At 39.4% G+C, this 22,719-nt stretch overlaps 1 protein-coding gene across 1 annotated transcript in view; it reads left to right on the top strand.

The window, feature by feature from the left end:
* itga2.2 (integrin, alpha 2 (CD49B, alpha 2 subunit of VLA-2 receptor), tandem duplicate 2) overlaps positions 1-22,719 on the top strand; it is a 173,679-nt gene that overhangs the window by 135,502 nt on the left and 15,458 nt on the right. Inside the window, exons 18-25 of the mRNA XM_028805625.2 lie at positions 1,688-1,798; positions 5,780-5,865; positions 10,570-10,711; positions 11,742-11,831; positions 14,399-14,475; positions 15,958-16,041; positions 20,693-20,795; positions 22,544-22,657. Coding sequence (XP_028661458.1) covers positions 1,688-1,798; positions 5,780-5,865; positions 10,570-10,711; positions 11,742-11,831; positions 14,399-14,475; positions 15,958-16,041; positions 20,693-20,795; positions 22,544-22,657 — 807 coding nt within the window. The remainder of the gene's footprint in view (positions 1-1,687; positions 1,799-5,779; positions 5,866-10,569; positions 10,712-11,741; positions 11,832-14,398; positions 14,476-15,957; positions 16,042-20,692; positions 20,796-22,543; positions 22,658-22,719) is intronic.

The raw sequence follows: 22,719 nt of genomic DNA, 5'->3' as shown, positions 1-22,719 counted from the left end.
CCACCAGGACTCTAAAGACTTGGACCTTTGTCCTTTTGCATAGATATTGGGAGTGCCCCACACCCCTTTCCAGCGACCTTATGACCCCCCCCATTGGGGGTTAAAAAAAAACTGATGGTTTTTTTAAAACTCTTTACTTATAGAATTCTGAAATATACTTGTATTTTTGTCAAACATTCTTCATTTTTATTAGCCGTTTTCTTTTTAATTCACCTCTTCAACAGAATTTGCTCCCTTTGATGACCACAGAGAACACTTAAGGGGAATGATTCACTTTTCTTTGTCTGCACTGCTCATTCCTAATCATCTGCATTTGGATACAATTAAGGAAGCAAACTCAGCAGAAAAAAGTAAATTAAACATAAAACTTTGCAAACAAAATGTAAGCATTTAAAGCCATGGCAAAAAATATAAATATTTATGAATTTTCCTAGAAATTCTTGTTTAGACCAGATAGCTAAAGAATAAGATCAACTATAAGTAAGATCGAGGCACTGACTGTGAAACAAAACCCTAGAGCCATGAGGTCCCCAGGACTGAACTTGAAACTACTGTGATAAACCATGTAATGTGTTACATGGCTGTTCTGCCAAGCCAAACTACTTACGGAACTGTTTTTCACAACTTTAATAGCATGGATGAAGGTTTCAAAAATGTGTCCGTCATCACTTCATCATGCCAGTGGTTACCCAAGTTAAATCAGGTTTTAAGATAATACAGTATCTCAGGTATTGCTGCTTTTAACGCACTGAGGAGATAAAAGCATTCCACTTTGCTGTTTAGTAGTAGACATGTAATATTTTTCATATATTTGATTTTTTTTTTTTTAATTAATTTTAGTTCAAGTCAAACATTGACACTGCTAGCCACCACCATTCCATACACTGCAGCAACTCCAAAGACTTTGGGTCCATTTGCAATTAACTGCACTTGGAAGAACACAACACTGGAAACATACATTGATTTTTAATCAGCCACCATGCAAAGAACCCTCACTTGTGCCGCTTGTACTCGTGATCTTATTTATTTGGTCTTTTACCACAGCTCCCGACTATAGGTAAGAACAGGGATGTGGATTGAACAGTAAACTGAGAGTTCTGTTTTGAGACTCAACTCCTACTTCACCACCGGAAGAGCAGCTGCTGCTCCCCCAATCCAATCCGCTTGTCGATTTCAGATTCCATAACTCGTGAAGAAGATCCCGAGGTGCTTGAACTCCTCTGCTAAGGGCAGTTGGCATTTTGCTCCTTCTGTGAAATCTGTCTACAAGACTCTCTCATAAAAAGACACGCATGTCAGAAAACATCACAGACTGAGAGCAAAACCAAAACATCTACATTTACAAGGAGTTCAATTAAGAATAAGAAGAATCAGAATCAACCTCTTTTCAAGAAATTACTTGAAGTGAAAAGTATTTATCATACAGAGTCTAACGTACAGTGTGTTATCTGAGATATTTACGGCTTCCTTTAAATTAGTTCTTTATCAGTTACATATGTACTGATGTCTGTTTATCAGTCTTTTTGTGTGAGATGTCTAAATGTCATATTAAATGTCCAAGTTAATGTAAAGTAATAAACATACATTGTTTTTACAGGAAAATGAGTATTTATCCTATTTGTTTGTTTTGACATTTTATACAATCACAGCACATTGTATCCCAAAATAACTTATTTTCTCTCAACAGGATGCTCCAGATTTTGTAAATTCCCTTGCCCTTCGTGTTGATATTGGCCTCCAGAAGCCAAAGAGCAGTCCCGTCTTAGAAAAATTTGCACGTAATTCCTGGCAGTTTTTTGTAAGTTCTTTTGTCATCTTATCAACAGTTATTTAAGATACAGGATTCTAGGTTTTGCAAAGGAGTATGGGGAAGCAGATAGGGAAGTTTCCAACACCCTAAATCTTCCACTAGGCTTCAAGAGATAGAAATACAGACTCAAACCTGGGTCTGCAGAATAACTAAGATACAACTTACAGGGATGCAAGTCTTGGTAGGCTGCATCCTTCAGGCATCAAAGATTGTGTTGGTCTGTATTTAGGTCAGCTGTTAAACCACTGGGTCTGATCGTGGCCACATATTACTTAGGAGCTGTTTAGGGGTCTACAACAGGCACTGAGAGTTGACGTGTTTTCTTTAAGTCAGAAACTTTATATTTTTTGTTGTACAAACTGCAGTAGAAATCATAGAGTCAGACGTTTAGAAGACCAGCCGACCAACGTCAGGGTATATAACATGTTACTTTTTGGGTGTCTAATCCATAAATAACTGGGCAGTGGCGACTGGGCTCTGCAAGGACACAGCAAAACACACTGAGAGAATCATGGATTGATTGTTGTACAAAACTAGATTCAAATATTACATTGTGTTAGTTTTAACAGTGTTTTAACTTTCATTGAATTTTATACATCTTATTATACTAAAGTGGAATAAATACATTTGAAGATGGATGGATGGATGGATGCAGTTCTACTGGCTACCCTGCTTTTTTATTTTTAAAGGCACATTAAATAATCTTATTTTGGGTTAAAAATGTCTATTTGTATACAAGTGTTACAAGCAGAAGGCATATTAAAAAAAAAAAGTACCATATTTTTCGCTCTTTAAGACGCACCTGACAATTAGACGCGCCAAGGTTTAGAGGAGGAAAACAAGAAAAAAAATATTCTGAACCAAATGGTGTACTAATATATTTAATAAAATACAGCAGAATAATATTTCAACCATGTAAAGTCAACAGCGGTATTAAGAACCATCATCACTGTTCAAGCACTCTTCTCATATTTCTGGAAAACCCATAGAAATCCTCATCGCACAAACATTGCCGTAGGTGCATCGGCTGCGTGAATACGCTCAGCTGGGGCGGCATCAGCTGGTGTCCAATCAGCTGATGCCAGTTCCTCACTCTCTTGCTTGATCTCCTGATCACTCTCAACAAAATCAGATTCTGAAAAATCAGAGTTCGACTCGGTGATAATGCGCAAAACATCGTCTGCTGAATAGTTTGTTTTCTGCTCTCGCTTCGCTCCCTTGTGAGATGTCGATGCCATCTTGCCTTTGTTTACATTTCATAACTCATACACATGCAAGGATTAGATGGCGAGTCAATGAGTCTAACATTCCTCCGAGCAGAGAGGGAATGCCTGTAACGTAACGGTGCATTTTGTCGCCATTAACAGCTGATTCTCACCCTCTACCCCTGGATGTCGACTTTTGTCAGGCAATATACACACGGTCTGTGACACAATATTTGCTTCATAAGACGCACAGACATTTCCACCCTTCTTTTGGGGAAAAAAAGTTAGTCTTATGGAGCAAAAAATATGGTAATCACCAGTTTTTTAACATTTACAGATTGACAAAATCCATAAAAAGTGTGTGCTTTAGAAAGCCCTATTGCTAACCTGACAAACAAAACTTTACGGCAGAACTTGAAAATTCAAAAAAGGTCTGCATAATTTAAGTTGACCTCATAGCAACAAAAATCGCCCAAGGGAGAGGGGAACTGCAAAACTCCTGGATCAAAGTAAACAAAACTATTCCTGTTTTAATTTCATGTATCAGTGAAGAACATTTAAAATCAAATCAGTAGCTGAGTCCAAACGTAAAATAAAATAAAATAAAATCTTTCTAAAAAAGAAAGAATTTCAAAGGTAACAAAACATATCACTAAATAAGTCAACAGAAATATGGTGAAGTGCACATGAAAGCACAAAATGATTACAATGGTGACATAAGTATGTCCTGCTCTGTAGTGTGCTTCAGCGTTAGCAGTGACCTCTATGTATTCATCAGCAACAAAACTAGTTTGTAAGTAAAAAACAGAAGTCATTAGATGGAAATGAATTAAAATTCAGTTGAACAGAAACATTTTGGGGTTTCATATGCTTGTTTGTATTGGCAGGTCTGCTGTAGATTGAGACCACCTGCATTATTCTTCCTTTTAGTTAAAACTTAATGAAATCTTCCTGAAATAATTAACATTCCTTTTTATCCTGTAACCTGCCAGCTCATATTTCCATCCTGAAAGGTAACCCTTTGCACTGCTGTGTTACATAAACTTCACATTTGTGGTATGAAAAAGCAGGGTGTATGAACACTTCCTACTCATGTAATTCAGAGAATAACTTAATAAGTTAGAGAATAACTTGAATAAGTCCTAAAATAAAATGTATTGATTATTTTTTCCTGCAGTTCCTTCCAACTATAGAATAAGGCATTTCAACTTTTTTATGTTTTGTTGTTTCTAATCATTCTGCTTTGTTTTATTTCCTGATGAATCCTCGGTTCATACCACAGCCCAAGGCACAATCCGCATGCTTTCCTTGTGTCTGCATCCCAGACATATACAGATCAGGCTGAGTGGCATCTCTAAACAGGCACAGTGGAGGGAGTGTGGATTTATGGTTGAGTGTGGCCTGTGGTGGACAGGTGCCTCTTTCAGGATTGCCTCCTGTTTTGCACTCACTGTCCATCTCCTATGATCCCATTTGGTGTAAGAAGATGCTATATAGCGCCCATCCTGTCACAGATTGGACATGGGAGGCACGTGTAAAATAAATAAACTGTTTATTTTTCTTCGTCTGTGGGTTACGTCTTCCCCGTACCCATAGACACAACACAGTCCTAAGCACAAAAGTACAAGCACAAGTACTAGCACACCTCTCTGGCACCATCACTCCTCCCAGGCAACCTTGTCCTCCTCCACCCGACTCTGGTCGCTGAGTGGTGGTCGCTGGCTCCATTTATAGCTCACCCAGAAGTGCTCCAGGTACTTGGATCACCAAGTTCTGGCTGCACTTCCGGGTGTGATGGACAGGCTGCCCACACGGGCTCGGGAGTCGCAAACACAGCCTCCCCTGGCGGTGCCTGCAGGACTCAACAGGGCTGCACCCAACTCCAACCCAGGGGGGCGGCAATCTAGCATCCAGGGGGAGGTATTGCACTGTCCAGGGCTGCTCCCCCTGAATATAGTGTGCAGGGGCGTCCTGGCTGGGCATGGACCCCGGCTGCCTGCCACACTGGATTAAGAGAAAACAAATAAGATAATAAAGTAAATGGCCTTGATCTGGCCATGTACACCCATAGACCACCTCTACAACCTACATTCCAGCCAGGCTTTCTTTGCCGGCATCATTACTAAGAGGTAGGTGATCACTTACACACTCCTTCTCCGTTCTTTAAACTGCTAAATGCATCAAAGGTTTTGAAACCTAACATGTTGACACTTTCAAATTAGATTTCTATAACTTTGTACCTTAACCTGCAGTAGCAGTTATGCAGTTAATTTTCATTTAGGACTCATTACTATTGCAACTGTGAATGAATATTTTCTTTTACCCATAATGCTTACCTCTCTGGTAACAAGCCTTGTTGAAATGACCTGAACACAGGGACTGCAGCTTACGGCTTATTCATCTTTCTAATATTTGAATTCATGAACTTGCTTTTAAGTCACTTTGAATAAAAATATTGACAAGAAAATAATTGGCAATACACAGTATATGTTGAAAATGAGAATGGATTATACTTCAGAGACAAGATGAGTCTAGGGCACAACTTACTAGCATACAGCCTTAGGGAAATTATATTCTCACAGAGTTATTTGTCTCAATTCCTCACACTGTGCACAATAGTGATATAACCAAAATAATGGCCGATTACACTGACTAAACTGTATTTTTTCTTTTTTCACATTTTTTTCTTTAATCTGTGATGAACGATGTGGTGTGTAACCTGTCCAAAATCATTTATAATTTAATATTTTGTACTTTCCTCCAGATTCCTTTTTCAAAAGACTGTGGCGAAGATGAGCTCTGCTTGTCAGATCTTGTACTCGGTGTGCAAAGAAAAAATGTAGACAATAGGTGAGTTGTCTTCTGCAGCTCCATACTTGCTCACATTTTTGTTGGGTGCATTCCTTACCTAAAAAGGATTCAAAGCTCTGAAAAAAGTAAATGTACTTATTCCTATGTATCATTTAAGCTGTGTGTTATGCCTTCCTATTTAATTATGGATCAGTTGTTGCAAATATCAAAGTCAATCAAACTGAATTTATTGCAATATGGGTAAGCCAATAGCTAGTGCAGCTGCCTAGCTATTTCAGAACATTTGCTTCAAATATCTGCCTTGGGTTTGTCTAAGTGAAGCTTGCATGTTCTCCCTGAGTAACCAAACTGTCCATTTTTCTTATTTGTTTTGCTTTTTCCTACATTTCAAAAATGTACAGGTTTGCCTGAATGGCAGATATTTTTTACTGTATTTATAAGAAATTAGGCACAAATTAATCAAGAATAAAGTCCATATTATACAGTATCTCAATACACGTTGCCTACCAGGATTGAAGAGTTATGAGAGCAGAGAAATATCATATGAAGAATTCCCTCAATATTCCAGCTGACAGTTATTTTAGAACAATAGTAATAAACTAGCACAGCAAAATGGGCAGAAAAGGACAGTGGTAGATCTGTTGTGCATTTGGGGGGATCTCGGTTTACCAGATATGCTAGCCCTTATGTCTCTCTTTCTTCTTGTTGGCTTTGTTCATCAGACATAGATAGAGGACGCTGAAATTTTTGTCATTTTATATATATAGATTAGGAAACAAGTGGACCACCAGCCCCCAAATAAAGGTGGTACTTATTGAGCAAACTGAACTTTTCCAAATTGGCCACACATTATTTTGCTCTCAGTATGAAAAAATATCACCCCACAGTAAGTGCATCACGGCTGAACTTATTGTGAGTAGTGCTTCTTAACCAGACATTGTGAATTTCCACTTGGGATTAATAAAGTATCTATCTATCTATCTATCTATCTATCTATTCATGTAAGGATGTAAAAGGAATATGGAAAGAAGCGAGTATTTGATGATCTCCTCTTCTTTTTGCATACATTTCTCTCAGTGATGGTTGTTCGCCCATTCTGAAACAAGGAGTATGTCTGGCATGTCACTTAGCGGTTGTATTAGCCAGCTGCTCAGTGGCTATGTACTCAGGTTTACGTCTCATCATTCTTTGTCACTGAAGTGTCTCCTGTGTTTGGTTTGATGCTAGGAAGATGTCACTGCTAGAGTTATTGTATGCACCACCATAGTACGTAGCACTGTATTTTGTATTCATAACGATCACTTTGGTGCAGGGTTCCTCAATCACAGTCCTGGTGGGCTGCAGTGGCAGCAGGATTTTGTTCTAACCCGGTTGCTTAATTAGAGAGCAATTTTTGGCAATAATTTCATGGCTTGTTAGTGCTTTAACTCTGCTATATCAGGCCATTCTCGTATCCTAGATTTTCTTCCCCTTTCTAAGGATATCATCCAGATGATTTGAAGACTACAATGGAGGAGTGATTCTCAGTCCTTCACTTTTTTCTCTTCACTTTCCTTCCAAGTATTTAATTAAACCCAATAGTGCATGATAAATACACACAGATGTAAATGGAAACAAGCTAAATGGAGAAATGCTGGTCTCTTTTGTCATTTGCATGTTATTGCTAATTAGGAGCAATTTACAAACCAAGAATATAGCTGTTTAAGACTAAAATAAGCAATAAGGGTTCCAAATCTTAACAAGCAAGACAACTAAAGTGAAGCAGAAGTGTTACTTGAGGAATAAGTGCTTCTTATTAAGCAACTGGGTTGGAGCAAAAACCTGTAGCCACTGCAGCCCTCCAGGACCATGATTGAGGACCCCTGCTTTGGTTTAAGGACAGGAGCACAGGTCAGTTTGCGTAGGTATTTGGCTGTGTTTGTCACGCAAGTATTCTTTACTTAATGCTCAGCAGAAGGTGCTGCTGTTCTTTTTTTCCTATGAGCAGCCTCAGCAATGAGCTCCACGTTCAGCAGATGCCACTACTGTTTTCCTTATTTCTGCAGTGTCACCCTCTCAAGCAGTTTGTCATAAGAAGGACCCAATCCCCAATAACTTTGCAGATGTTGCTGCTACCCACATGTCATGCTTTGCCAGCATGTACCACATCATAAGCTTTCAATCATGAACAAGATTCAGGTTCTAGACCCAGTGGTTTGCGAGTAATTGCTTGAAAGATGGACACAGCCTTTTGCATTTTATATACATAGATTCTTGTCAGATTCTAAAAAAAAACTTTGGGTCGTTGCTTGTAGAGAAAATTTTATTTACTCTGATTTAAAATAAAATAAGACATCTATTTTCCCACACTGAGTTACAGACTGGGGGTTGGGATTTTTCCACTTGAGTAAGCTAAGAAGCCCAGCAAGTAATCAGTGTGAGATATCACTATAGATTTTTCATGACAGAATTTTGTCCAATGGGGTGTTGCTCTGAATAACACCAGTACATGTCATGAGTCCAAATCTCACTGGCAAATAAACATTCATTTTTTTCCCCAGAGTGATCTGAGTGTATGGCATAACCAAAAGAGATAGCCTAGTAAAGCTGGTGCTTGATGAGGTATTTCACAAATCTGATAATTTTTGATAATCAAAGTACTGTAGGTGTGTGCAGTGGTACAGTTTTTTAATTCAGTTATTCCATTCTTTGCAGAGAATACTGAATGGCAAATTTATTTTGGTGTGGTGCGAGCATGCCTTGCAGTGGATTTATATTTAGCCCAGGATCAATACCACAATCAATAATTTGAACATGAATCATTCAAAACTGCATTACATTTTAGTAAGTCAGTTTATTTCTAAACAAATGCAAACCCAAAAATCTATTCAATAAGTTGTTTGTTTATATAGCACCTTTGAGAGCAAGCTTCTTGAGAAATCAACCCTTTGAGCAGTTCATTTTCAAAATTAATAAAGCTGCTGACCATGTTGCACTGTATGCACTTATTAATTCATAAAGCAAATCGTACGGGTAATAATAGTAGATGCCATTTTTAGTTTGGAGGGGTATAGGAGTGAGTGTGAATGTGTGACAAAGCTGTATCCCACTCCATCCAGGGGTGTTTCCTGCCTTGTGTCTGATGCTCCCAAAACCTACTGGAAAAATCTGTGCGAAAAAACAGAATGAACACAAGCCGAGGATTCTGTCTATGTGTGTGTCCACGCATTTATTTTTTTTATAGTGTTACTAGCTGTCCCCCGTGGCTCCACCCATGTAGAAGTGAAACAGGACAGCGAGGAGGGCCCTGCCCGGCTCCCCACTCCTGATGTCACGCTACCCCCTCCCCTCGGCCCACAGCCTCTATCTTGGATTAGCACGAATACAGGGTAGGATTCAAAAGTAATGAGCCTTTGTTCAAAAAGACAAATTTATTGAGCAAATCGGTACAACTAATTAATAGTCTTCAAAATAGGCACCTCCTGCATCAATACACTTCCATGACTCGAAGGCGTCCACGTAGGCCTGTTCCGGGATGGCTGCAAGGGCTGCCTTGACATTTGCTTGGATGTCCTCGATCGAGTCGAAGCGTTCTCCTTTCAGCGCTGATTTTAAGTGCGGAAACAAGAAGAAGTCAGAAGGCGACACGTCCGGACTGTAGGGAGGCTGGGGGACCACCGGAACGTTCACCTGGGCCAGGTAGGCGCTCACGATGAAGGCGGTGTGGCTGGGCGCGTTATCGTGGTGAAGCTTCCAGCTGTCCTTGATGTCCCTTCGCTTGCGCGCGACGCTTCTTTTCAGCCTTTTCAGGACTTCCAAGTAGTAAGCAGCATTCACGGTCTGTCCTTGCGGGACAAACTCGTAGTGGATGATCTCCTTCACTCCGAAGAAGGCAATGAGCATGGTCTTCGTCTTCAACGCGTACCGTTGCTCTAACGAACTTTCCATTCCGCCGTGTAACGCACTACCGCACAGGGGTTCCCTTCGCCGATCCTACCGCTCCGAAAGCTCGGAGCGGTAGGAGCTCCGTTGCGTTGTGAAGCCAACACCCACCGTCGCTGGCAAGTGGGGCGCGCGGCGAGGTAAGTTCGCGTCAGAACAAAATGAGGCTCATTACTTTTGAATCCTACCCTGTATATATTGCTCCTGCAAACAAACTATGATTCGCAGCGCGATGAGAGAAGTCGCAAAATCCACTGGAATGTTCAAGCAAATTTTAGGAAAAAAACCCATTCAAAATCTGTTAAGAAGTTCTCTTGTTTGCTAGATAAGCGGAGGAAAGGAATGCCCAGAGGCTAGCGTGTGAGTGAGGTGGGCACTGCAAATCCCAGCCCCCCACCCCCCCTCGGCCCGCTGCGCATCTCTCGGATTTGTGCCAATAAATTGGTACTGCAAGCGAACTATGATACTAGGCACAATGAGAGAAGTCGCAAAATCAACTGGAATGTTCAAGCAAATTATAAAAAAAAAAAACGATCTAAATCCATTAAGTAGTTCTCTCGTGAAAAGTGGACACACATACAGACAGATAGATGTTGGATTTTTTATATTATATACATATATATATATATATATATATATATATAGAGAGAGAGAGAGAGAGAGAGAGAGAGAGAGAGAGAGTGCTCCATATAAGACAATATATAAAAAGAAGATTGTGCGATCAAAATTTAATGTCATATACAGGAAAAGATGTTGATGCCTGCAGTATTCGCCAAATGTTATCAAACTGTGAAGTAACTCTTGTTGATCTTTCTTTTTCAGTCTTGCACCTTTTGTTGTGAGCAGTACGAACGCAAGAATATCTTTTACGGTTAAAGTGTGGAGCAAAAATGAAAACGCATACAATTCCAAGGTCATTGCCACCTATTCAAATAATTTATACTTTTCATCTCACACAATTCCTGTAAGTATATCTACAGTATATTTTACCCAGGCTCAAATAATTATTAATGAGTTAGCTCTAGAATTGTTCTTTAGTTTAGCTATAATCTAGATAGTAGAATTGTATAATGTCAGTTGCATAATAGGACTGTAATAACAATAACAAAGAAAATGGTAATCTGTAATCTGTGATTCTAGGCCATCTTGTTAGAGGCTACAGTGACCACAAATTCATCTGCTTTGTGTTTATATTGTCAAACCTGTGAGTCTGATGAGTGGACTATGGAGATTGATTTTTTGTGAACGTCGTCTTGGTAAAGAGGGTTGAACGTCCACATTACTAACGTTTCTGCTGCAGTTCCCAGGCAAGAGGAAATCCTTTGTGAAGAAAGCTGATGTCACTTCTGCCCCTTTCAGACCACAGACTATAAATCAACCCTGCAAAGAAGGCTCTTTATCAGTAGACCAGATCTGGTGAAGGAGGCACTGCTGTAGTGACCCTATAGGTCTCACATGTTTTACAATATGTAATTTAGGAGTCAATAGGATATTGGAATGCATGGAAATAGATTTTAGGGCCTGTGTCCTTGGTTTAATGTAGCAGCGTAATAAGAATTTAGGAAAGTGTGCCTTGCAGTCCTCTCAGAGCTGCTCCTAAGAAATGGAAAGAGTTTATAGAAATTAGTTGGCCAACTTCTGAATTAACTATACCTCACCCTCTGGAATTCCCCCAAAGCTTGTTAATCAGATAGAAAAAGTTGAGATGCACAAATTGTAAATTATACCAAAAATATTTTGTCTTGGAGAGACTCAGTAGTTAAAACCTGATCTTAATTTCTGTACTGAAAATGCTTCATATTTTGCAGTAAAATGGGTGTTTTGGTTAACTTTCTACGGGACCTGGATATTGAATCACTGTTATGTTATAATCAAGTGCAATCTTTGGCATTGTTACACCCTCTGGTGTACAAAGTAGACTTCTAGTATGGGTACGAGCACTATGAATGCAAGTGAATATACTATAATATCTTACTGTTCATATTAAATTACAGACGGATGGAACTGATGTGAAGTGCCAATTAGAGACAACAGAATCGGTCTCCTGTCAGGTTGGATATCCTGCTCTAAAACTAGGACAAGAGGTAAAATATTTCATCAATAATTCATAGGCAAGTGCAAGATTAAGTGACTGAATCACTGTCTAGATTACTGGCATGTTGTATTGTTGCCATGGTGTTGACTGCAGGCAGCGTTACCTATTAGCACTGCAGCCCATCGTGGTAAACAACACCAGTGTACTGCTCACTTCTCTATGAGTCAGAGGTTATCATTTAATTCTAACTTTGCCATTTAATTTTGCTTTTATATCATCAACTACTTAGCATCACAAAGTACAAAATTAGAACAAAGACAACAAATTCATATTCTTTTGTAATAAATATGGAACTGACATGTTCAGAAATTAGTTTTGAACCTACTAGAGAGAGAGAGAGAGAGAGAGAGATCGGAGGATGCGCTGACAGAGCATGTTGTCACACCCACCACACAGGTGGAATTTTATTTGTCCCCACGGGGAAATTTAGCTTTTTGGATTCACTGATCAATATTCTTGAAACACAGTTTATTTGGCATTTTCGTTCCAAGTTTTCAAATTCTCCTCTATATACCATGATAGTATGTGGGGTGTCCCTAGTCTTTTACTGGCAATGTACTGTGTATTTATGGATTTACCTTTTATGACAGACTTACAAAATCTCTAGACAAAAACTTGTAGTAATTTTAGCCTTAATGTGTAAAACTAGATTACAATCTGAACAAGAAGTTGATAGTTTTATATAGCACATTTTTGAATTAGGTCAATTATACAGTAATCCCTCCTCCATCGCGGGGGTTGCGTTCCAGAGCCACCCGCGAAATAAGAAAATCAGCGAAGTAGAAACCATATGTTTATATGGTTATTTTTATATTGTCATGCTTGGGTCACAGATTTGCGCAGAAACACAGGAGGTTGTAGAGAGACAGGAGTGTTATTCAAACACTGCAAACAAACATTTGTCTCTTTTTCAAAAGTTTAAACTGTGCTCCATGACAAGACAGAGATGACAGTTCAGTCTCACAATTAAAAGAATGCAAACATATCTTCCTCTTCAAAGGAGCAAACAATTCAATAGGGCTGTTTGGCTTGTAAGTATGCGAAGCACCGCGGCACAAAGCTGTTGAAGGTGGCAGCTCACACCCCCTCCGTCAGGAGCAGAGAGAGAGAGAGAGAGAGTTAGAGAGAGATAGAGAGAGACAGATAAAAAAAATCAATACGTGCCCTTTGAGCTTTTAAGTATGCGAAGCACCGTGCAGCATACTTAAAAGCTGCACACAGAAGGTAGCAACGTGAAGATAATCTTTCAGCATTTTTAGACGAGCATCCGTATCGTCTAGGTGTGCGAACAGCCCCCCTGCTCACACCCCCTACGTCAGGATCACAGATAGTCAGCGCAAGAGAGAGAGAAAGAAAAGTAAGTTGGGTAGCTTCTCAGCCATCTGCCAATAGCGTCCCTTGTATGAAATCAACTGGGCAAACCAACTGAGGAAGCATGTACCAGAAATTAAAAGACCCATTGTCCGCAGAAACCCGCGAAGCAGCGAAAAATCCGCGATATATATTTAAATATGCTTACATATAAAATCCGCGATGGAGTGAAGCCGCGAAAGGCGAAGCGCGATATAGCGAGGGATTACTGTAATTCTAAAATATAAGAAGCACCATTTTAAATAAAATTGGTTAAATAGGCATCTAGACAGGTAAGTCGTTAGGAAAAATCACTATATGATAGATAGATGAATAGACAGATAACTTGAAGAATTTCAAGGAACTTCAGGAATTAATGGTGTTTTATATTCTATTAGATTAATATTTGTATTTCAAATGGTAATAACTTTCTGGAAAAAGACTGTCATTGTTTCTATGTAACAAAATATAGGTTGCCTTTTATACAATTGTAAGTAAAGGTTTCTTTAAAAAAATAAATCAGTTGGTATTTTACTGATTTGATACAGACTTTTTTGTAGCTAAGGGTGAATGTGTAATTATTTTCAGTAAAGTATACTTCTTCACACAAGTAGAGCAGTTTATTTCTGTGCCCATCCCATACTGCATATAGGATGTGCAAGTGCATGTAGATCACAATCAAATGTAACTTATTATAGTTTGTCTTGAAGATTATTGTGAAGGGTATAAAGCACAATGAGATTCTTATTTGCATGTCTCCCAAAGACTTTTGACAATAGCACAATAAATACTAAATCAGACAGTATATACAAGGAACTCATATCAGGTAGACTTATGCAATAGTCAGTAATATCAGCTGTTCAGTATCCTTTTACTCCAAGGATAAAAAAACATTCCCTGATTCTAGTGCTTAAAATACTCATGGTTCGTTACCATTTGCCCAAACAGTATTGCATATAGTATATTACATAGCCAGGTATATAATCCACCTCAATGATGCATGCTTGCACAATAAATGTGATGTTCATCATGTGTATGTTCTTTTATTATACACACATATACACTCTCATCCAGGATTACTTACCAGTTGATTGCAGTGCTCTTTATGGCTGGATAATGGCACAAAATATTGTAGCTAGTAAATACCTTTATTCAATAAAAAATGTGTAAAGACCATACCTAATAGTAATACCTGTTTTTTTTAAGGTATCCTTTGACATCAACTTTGATTTTAACATCAACCACTTGCAGAGTGTGGCTTATATCAACTTCCAGGCTCTTAGGTAGTATGAAAGCTATTATTGCTTTTGCTTTTGTCTATGGATTAACTGAACAGCAAATTTCAAGAACAAATTCATTTAAGAACTGTCTATGCTAGGTTTGCACATTCTTCTCAGGCTTTTTTCCCCACATCCCAAGATGAGCATGTTAGGCTTACTGAATAATCAGGACTGACCCAGTTTGAGCATAAATGAGTGTGTATGCATGCCGTAGGACAGGCTGTTTCCATCTGGGAACAGTTCTCACCTTGTATTCCATTTTGTTAAGTTAGACTTTAGCTTTCTGTGACCTTGAATTGGTTAAGTAGGTTTGGAAATTTATGGATGGATGGATGCATAGAAGATATCTACTATTATTATCAGAGAAAAGGTAAAAATGCATTGAAGAAGTATGAGAAATTTGCTCTTCAGTTGTGCTTGTTTTTAAAATATTACAAAAAATATATATATATATATATATAAAATTTATACAGTGGAACCTTGGATTGAGAGTAACCTGGTTTGCGAGTGTTTTGCAAGACGAGCTAAAATTTTTAATAAATTTTGACTTGATAAATGAGCGAGGTCTGGTAATACGAGTATTATGTATACGCTTTGTCTGCCGAGCGCCACACGATCACAACTGAGCTGAAGGTTCTTCTCTCTCTCGCAGTGGGATTGTGGGTAATCGTTTCCCATTCTCGGGCTCAGTTGGCGTGCCTTACTCATATAGTCAACATCCGTACGAGCGTATACTGTTTATTATAGCATTGTGACCACATGTGTGTGTTATAACGTGTGAATCTCTGTATTGCACCCCAAAACATGAAGCTGAGCCTCAGTACTTTAGCAACACCAGCTTTATTCAGCTTGAAACAGGAACAGCACAGTTATTTATTGTAGTGGGATCTGCCACTCTCCTATACACAGACACAGCAGTCAGGCAAGGTCGGGGCCAGGTTAGTGGCCAAGTAATACTGTGCCCTGCATTTATAATTTTCCTTATATCACCCATCAATGGCAGGCGCTTATAGAATGTCCGCGATCTTTTTGGATTCCCTTTTATGACAAACTGCTACAGTGCTGGGAGCCTGCAGTTGCTTCAGGACGCTCTTCCGCATGTCATCCCATTGGGTGGAATCCCAAGAGTTTAGAAACTCACTCACACCGGCCATGATTCTTTTTCAAAGGTAAAGTGCAGGTTAATTTGTTTATGTATTTTTACTTTATATTTTGTATTAATCATTTTTATATGAATAGTTTTAGGTTGTGGAACGAATCATCTGAGTTTCCATTATTTCTTATGGGGAAATTCGCTTTGATATACAAGTACTTTGGATTACAAGCACGTTTCCAGAACAAATTATGCTCGCAATCCACGGTTCCACTATATGTGTGTATATATATATATAATATAGTTAAGTCTTCTGCTTAACTTTGGCCATGTCTGTTTAATTTGTAAATGCAAGTTTAACTATATCATGTTTTTCTGTTATACACTGATAGTGATAGTACAGAAGAAACTCCAGAAAACAATGTGGTCAACATTTCCATTCCTGTTCAGTACAACTCGGAAATTGTTTTTACTAGGTATGCACTTTCCTCTTCTTGCTAATCATATTTTTTTGGTAAAAAGTTTTATGCAATTGATAAATTATTTAAGCATCAAATAACTCAGTCAGTTTTCATGTAGAGACTTTTCATTGAATTCACGCACAAAATGCATTACTTAATTAAAGGAATTACATTTTTGTGTTACAGTTGGACACTTTTATCCTGAAAGTGGTTAGGTCTGAGTTAGGTAACAAAACTAATACTGTTTGTGTTAATAAAAGATTACAGTTAAGGCCGTGTCATATTACACAACTTTCCCAGCGATTTTATGTCACAGAGTTCATTTTAATAATCTTAGCAAGTTGGAGGCAGTCGCGGAGAGGTCCTGTGATCATTGGTCATGTAGTATGACATTCCGAGGACTCTGTCCAGCCAGTCTGTGAATCACCCTGAAGAAATCAAACAGGCTTGGGCTTGTCTTAAGTCAAAAGGTGGGCTCTGTATGTGAATAGTGACAACTAATGAGTGCACAGCCAGATGCACACATAACACAGTGACAAGGAATACAGAATGCGAGTGTTTTAAAATAGAAAATACGCTCATCTGTATGATGTCTCATGTTTTATGTGCAACGAGAGAATGGAATAATAAAAAAAGGGCTGAGACTGTGACTGAATTTGCTGTAATCATCACACAGATGCATAACTTTTCATGCCCTGCAATTTCTAGTCTTGTAAACTGGCATACTCAGCAACTGACTAGATCAACAATTTCAGTGAAGTTTGACATCCCCTCCGATTAGAAGCTGTGTAATGTGATACTGACTTTAGATAAAATGTCAGTGCACGATTTCCTATGACTTCACCTGTCCTTAAAAATACAAGCTGTTATCTTCCTTGCTTTGATTCAGTAATGTAGATTTACTGCTGGCTGTTATGCTTTAGACTTGCTCTATGGTCACATCAAAACATGAGCTCTGAAATTGGCTTTCTGCTTGAAGACAGTTTAAGAAGGGTGGCCACCGATGAAAATGTTTCAGTGACGACCATGTTTCCACTAAAGCTTTTCAAATCAGATCAGATGATTTAAACAAAAGGTTATCAGACTTGAGCAGTATAGCACATCAATCCACAGAAGTTCTAACAATTGCTAAAACAGGTTAAAATGTAGTAAATAAAAAACAAACTCTGGTAGAATTTTTAAAATAAAATGTAAATTTAATGAATCACATTTTTAAATAAGTAATATAGTTTTACAAAGCGTAACATTTTCAAACCCACTTAATCCAATTTAAGGTTGCTCTGGTTGTTACTTTGTCAGAGACCATGACGGTAATATTTGGCACAAGACAGGAATGAGGTAACTACACGAGGTGCCAGCCTATCACAGAGCCCACTGGTGCACACAGCCACATTAGCATTCAGCCAATTAGTACTCAAGCACACAAGTCTGTAAGGATGTGTTAGAAAAAAAATCAGAGTTAACTAGAGAAAAACCTTATGTTGTTATAATTCTTTGTACTTTAATATTTCCTGAGCATCTGCTTCAGCTTCTTTTATTGTTTCTAGTTATTGATAAAATGATACCGTTTTGGTTGCATTTTTTTTAATGGGTGTCTTCATGCTGAGTTGCCATCATGACAACATGGTCAGTCCCAGGAAACACCATGATCAACATAAACAATGTGACAAAATAAAAAACAGCACATCAGACTAGTTATTATGCAAGTTTCTAGATACCATGCAGTGTTTATTTAGCTTGTGCTTTAGATTTCCTGGTTTCTGATTCTTTGCTTTGTCTCTTTATTACAAATCTTTGAGCAAAGTTTTGGTAGTGACAAATGATAGGACGTATGTTTGGTTTTGATTTTGGCTCCTGATTACGTTTCCTTTCCTAGTCATCCCCATTTCTTAATCCACCTTTCTTAGCGCAAGACGTAACACACACAGACTATGCCCAGGTTAGAAATTGAGCTAAACTGGACTTTTTCCTTACCACCTGATCTTGACACTATCAGAATATGCTAAACATATGTATTTCAAATATTTGTTGTAAATGTACTTAAATTGAAAACCGAATATATCTTTAATAATGGCTTTAATCTAACAATTTCATCTCTTAATTAGATAGATAGATAGATAGATAGATAGATAGATAGATAGATAGATAGATAGATAGATAGATAGATAGATAGATAGATAGATAGATAGATAGATACTTTATTAATCCCATCTATCTATCTATCTATCTAAGGGGAAATTCACATACTCCAACAGCAGCATACTGATACAAAAAAATATTAAAAAGAGTAATAAAAATGCAGGTAAAAACAGACAATAACTTTGAATAATGTTAATGTTTACCCCCCCGTGTGGAATTGAACAGTCGCATAGTTTGGGGGAGGAACGATCTCCTCAGTCTGTCAGTGGAGCAGGACAGTGACAGCAGTCTGTCGCTGAAGCTGCTCCTCTGTCTGGAGATGACACTGTTTAGTGGATGCAGTGGATTCTCCATAACTGATAGGAGCCTGCTGAGCGCCCGTCGCTCTGCAACGGATGTCAAACTGTCCAGCTCCATGCCTACAATAGAGCCTGCCTTCCGCGCCAGATTGTCTAGGCGTGAGGTGTCCTTCTTCTTAATGCTGCCTCCCCAGCACACTACCGCGTAGAAGAGGGCGCTCGCCAGTCTTCTAAGGAAGTATACTCAGCTCTGTCCTCTCTTGCACAGAGAATCAGTATTGGCAGTCCAATTTATCATCCAGCTGCACTCCCAGGTATTTATAGGTCTGCACCCTCTGCACACAGTCTCCTCTGATAATCACGGGGTTCAGGAGGGGCCTGGGTCTCCTAAAATCCACCACCAGTTCCTTGGTTTTGCTGGTGTTCAGGTGTAAGTGGTTTGAGTCGCACCATTTAACAAAGTCCTTTATGAGATTCCTATACTCCTCCTCCTGCCCCCTCCTGATGCAGCCCACGATAGCAGTGTCATCAGCGAACTTTTGCACGTGGCAGGACTCCGAATTGTATTGGAAGTCCGATGTATATAGGCTGAACAGGACCGGAGAAAGTACAGTCCCCTGCGGCGCTCCTGTGTTGCTGACCACAATGTCAGACCTGCAGTTCCCGAGACGCACATACTGAGGTCTGTCTGTAAGATAGTCCACGATCCATGCCACCAGGTATGAATCTACTCCCATCTCTGTCAGCTTTTCCCTAAGGAGCAGAGGTTGGATGGTGTTGAAGGTGCTAGAGAAGGCCAGAAATATAATTCTTACAGCACCACTGCCTCTGTCCAAGTGGGAGAGGGATCGGTGTAGCATATAGATGATGGCATCCTCCGCTCCCACCTTCTCCTGGTATGCGAACTGCAGAGGGTCAAGGGTGTTGCAGACCTGTGGCCTCAGGTGGTGAAGCAGCAGCCACTCAACGGTCTTCATCACATGTGACGTTTGAGCGACAGGCCTGAAGTCATTCAGCTCACTAGGACGTGATACCTTTGGAACTGGGGTGATACAAGGTGTTTTCCAAAGCCTAGGGACTCTCCCCTGTTCCAGGCTCAGGTTGAAGATGCGGTATAGAGGACTCCCCTGCTCCAATGCACAGGCCTTCAGCAGTCGTGGCGATACTCCATCTGGACCCGCTGCTTTGCTGGCACGAAGTTTCCTCAGCTCTCTGCTCACCTGCGCGGCTGTAATTGTGGGTGCGGATGTCTCTCCTATGCTGGTATCAGCAGAAGGATGGGTGGAGGGTGCAGTACTCTGAGGTGAGAGTAGGTTAGGGTGGTCAAACGAGAAAGAGACAGAAAACAAGAGAGTGAGAAAGAGATAGGGAGAGAGAATATGAGAGCGACAAAGAGACAGAGAGAACAATAGAGTGAATGGGAGAAAGTGAGGGAGAGAGACAGAAGAAGAGAGTGAGAAAGAGAATTGGAGAGAGAACAAGAGTAAGAAAGAGTCAGGGAGACACTGCAGTCTTAACAGCTTGTGGGGGGGGGGGGGGGGGGGGGGATGCAAGATTGGATTTGAAAACTTATATGGTGAGCATGTGAACAAACCACTAGCACAGATAAATTTTTGTTGCTGTCAGATATTGGCTAGTAATGAGCTGTTGAAAACCTAGGACAACAATACTCTAACAAACTCGTTATATAAGGCTTTATAGACATGTTTCAGAACCGCTATCCTGTTATGTTTTAGTGAGATGTCTGAGCCAGCAGCAGACACCATAAGATGGGACTGGACCAAAACTAGGATCTAATATTGTTACATGGATGAACACTGTAATTGTCTAACACCTTTATCCATAATAACTTACAAGTTCGGGATGCAGTACAATGTAATGTTTACAATCAGAGCACAGGCAGGTTGGGTGATTTGCTCAGGGTCACATGCTGAGTCAGTGGTGGGGACTGAACTGGCAACCTGGTCATGTAAAGTCCAAACTATGTATCACACTGCAAACCTGACATAATTCCTGTTGTACTATAATATATAAAATGTAGAGCGATTATTACATTACTGCTTTTCTCTGTGGATGACTAGCAACATTTCAAATAGGTCATAGATCATATGTCTGCCTTTGAAACTTGAACCTGCACATTCTGTGTTAACATTGTTTTTCTCTTAACCCACCATATGATCCCTCATTGTGCAACCAGTCTAATATGTTTAATGTTTTCCTGGTTACAGAGATACCAGCCTACATTTTTATGAAGTAAACTCGGCTGTTCCAGCTGAAACAAAAGTGAATACTTTCGAAGATATAGGTCCTGAATTCAACATCACCCTGAAGGTTGGTGAATTACCAATGTTTTCTCGTGCAATTTTTGCAATGCAGAATTGTGATCAAATACACTATGATAACAATAGATGCAAAAGATGAATGCATAATTTTAGAAACAATGAATGTTAATGCATTTTTCTAACATTCAGCCTTTCTTTTTTTAATGTCATAATTAATTTGTATAATTTAGGTTTAGCAAAATTGGTTTGAAATCTGGCCTCACTGCCTGCATGCAATTTGTATGGTTCTCCCAATGTCCACATAGGTTTTCTCCCAGTAGCCATACCACATTTCTAATATGTGTAGAATAAGGTGATTTCACCTCATAAATTGGCCTTGTAAGAGTATCTTTTGGTAAGTATAATACAATACAATTTATTTTTGTATAGCCCAAAAATCACACAGGAAGTGCCATAATGGGTTTTAGCAGGCCCTGCCTTTTGACAGCCAAAGCCTTGATTCTCTAAGAAGACAAGGAAAAACTCCCAAAAAAAACCCTTGTAGGGAAAAGAACGGAAGAAACCTTGGGAGAGACCCCTTTCCAGGTAGGTTTGGCATGCAGTTGGTGTCAACAAAGGGGGTAAATACAATACAATACACAGAAAAGAACACAAATAATCCTCTATACAATATAATAGTGCAATAGAAATAGTACAAGTACAGAGCAGAGTGAGTTAGCATGACCTGTAATGGAGTGGGGTCCAGTCATAAGCTATTTTCCTCCTCATGTCCACTTGTTTCAAGATAGCAGTGGTGGCACAAAATTGTCCTAAGCTGCTCCTTTAAATGTTTGACATGGCGTTCAGAGAGCAACAGCTAAGGGGTTTGCTAGTCTGGTGGTTATGCCGTGAAACAATTCCCAGAGAGAATAGGAGAACAACAAATTTTAAAAAACCGAAGGTAGTATCCTAATTCAGTTCCCTAATACAACATAAGGCAGTCAGATTATAGTTTGGCCATAATTCAGACAAGGCTTTCTGGGAACTGTAGTCCCTGTAGACAACCCAGTGGCAGAGATGTTTGGATCTGCTCCAGGTTGCTTCAGAGAAAAGGTTTTATTGCTTTTGTGTGGTTCTGGGTGCCCCAGCAGTACAAGTGTGGCATTGGAAGTACTCCTGACTCAGGCCTTAAAAGAGCATAGGAACTTGGAGACAAGGACTCTCCCGGTGTAGATAGAGAAGGCTAGATGCAGAGGAGGAAAGTTAGAGTGAGAAGGAAGTTTGTAAGTGGCAGTTTGTAGAAACCTAAGGATGAAGTTAGGTCCAAGACACACAGCCTTTATTGTAACCTGATATGCACCTTGTGTATTACCCTTCTTCTAATAGCGTTTCTTTAGCTTTAACCTCTCATTTTTCCTGGTCGCTCTGGGTACAAGGTTAGCACAGAAACACTCCACATTTGTCACAATGAATTGTGCCATTCAAATATCTGCTTTTACTGAACTAAATATAGAACATCATAATATAAAGTGTTTAGTATTAAAATATATGTGGTCGTCTACTGACTGTAGTTTGCCCTGCCTTAACTATGTGGCTTCTAAACCACTTTTCACTTTCTTATGTTCCAAATTCATGTTTTTCCAGCTGCATATTCACATCCACATGTTGTGATTTTAATTAGTGCAACTTGCTAGCTTTCCTGGCTGCACCCCCTTCGCATACTTTACCAAACTAAATATATGTGTCCATTTTTAAAAACAATACATCTGATTTGTGTTTTCCTAGTCCTGTGATCTTACTTCTATCTCTACTCTAAAGGTTACCACCGGAGGTTTTCCTGTGCACATGGCATCCCTTACAGTTGCCCTGCCTGTATCTACTAGAATTGCAGGAAATCCACTGCTCTACATAACGGATGTCAATACAGATACGGTAATGTCCCATTCTTTTAAAACAAAGGTAAAATGAGTAGGATTCTTATGGAATGCACATTC

This window comes from Erpetoichthys calabaricus, chromosome 7 (genome assembly GCF_900747795.2).
Source record: "Erpetoichthys calabaricus chromosome 7, fErpCal1.3, whole genome shotgun sequence".
Classification (NCBI taxonomy): Eukaryota; Metazoa; Chordata; class Cladistia; order Polypteriformes; family Polypteridae; genus Erpetoichthys; species Erpetoichthys calabaricus.
The sequence above is the reverse complement of the archived record's forward strand: the minus strand, read 5'-3'. Positions and strand labels throughout refer to the sequence as shown.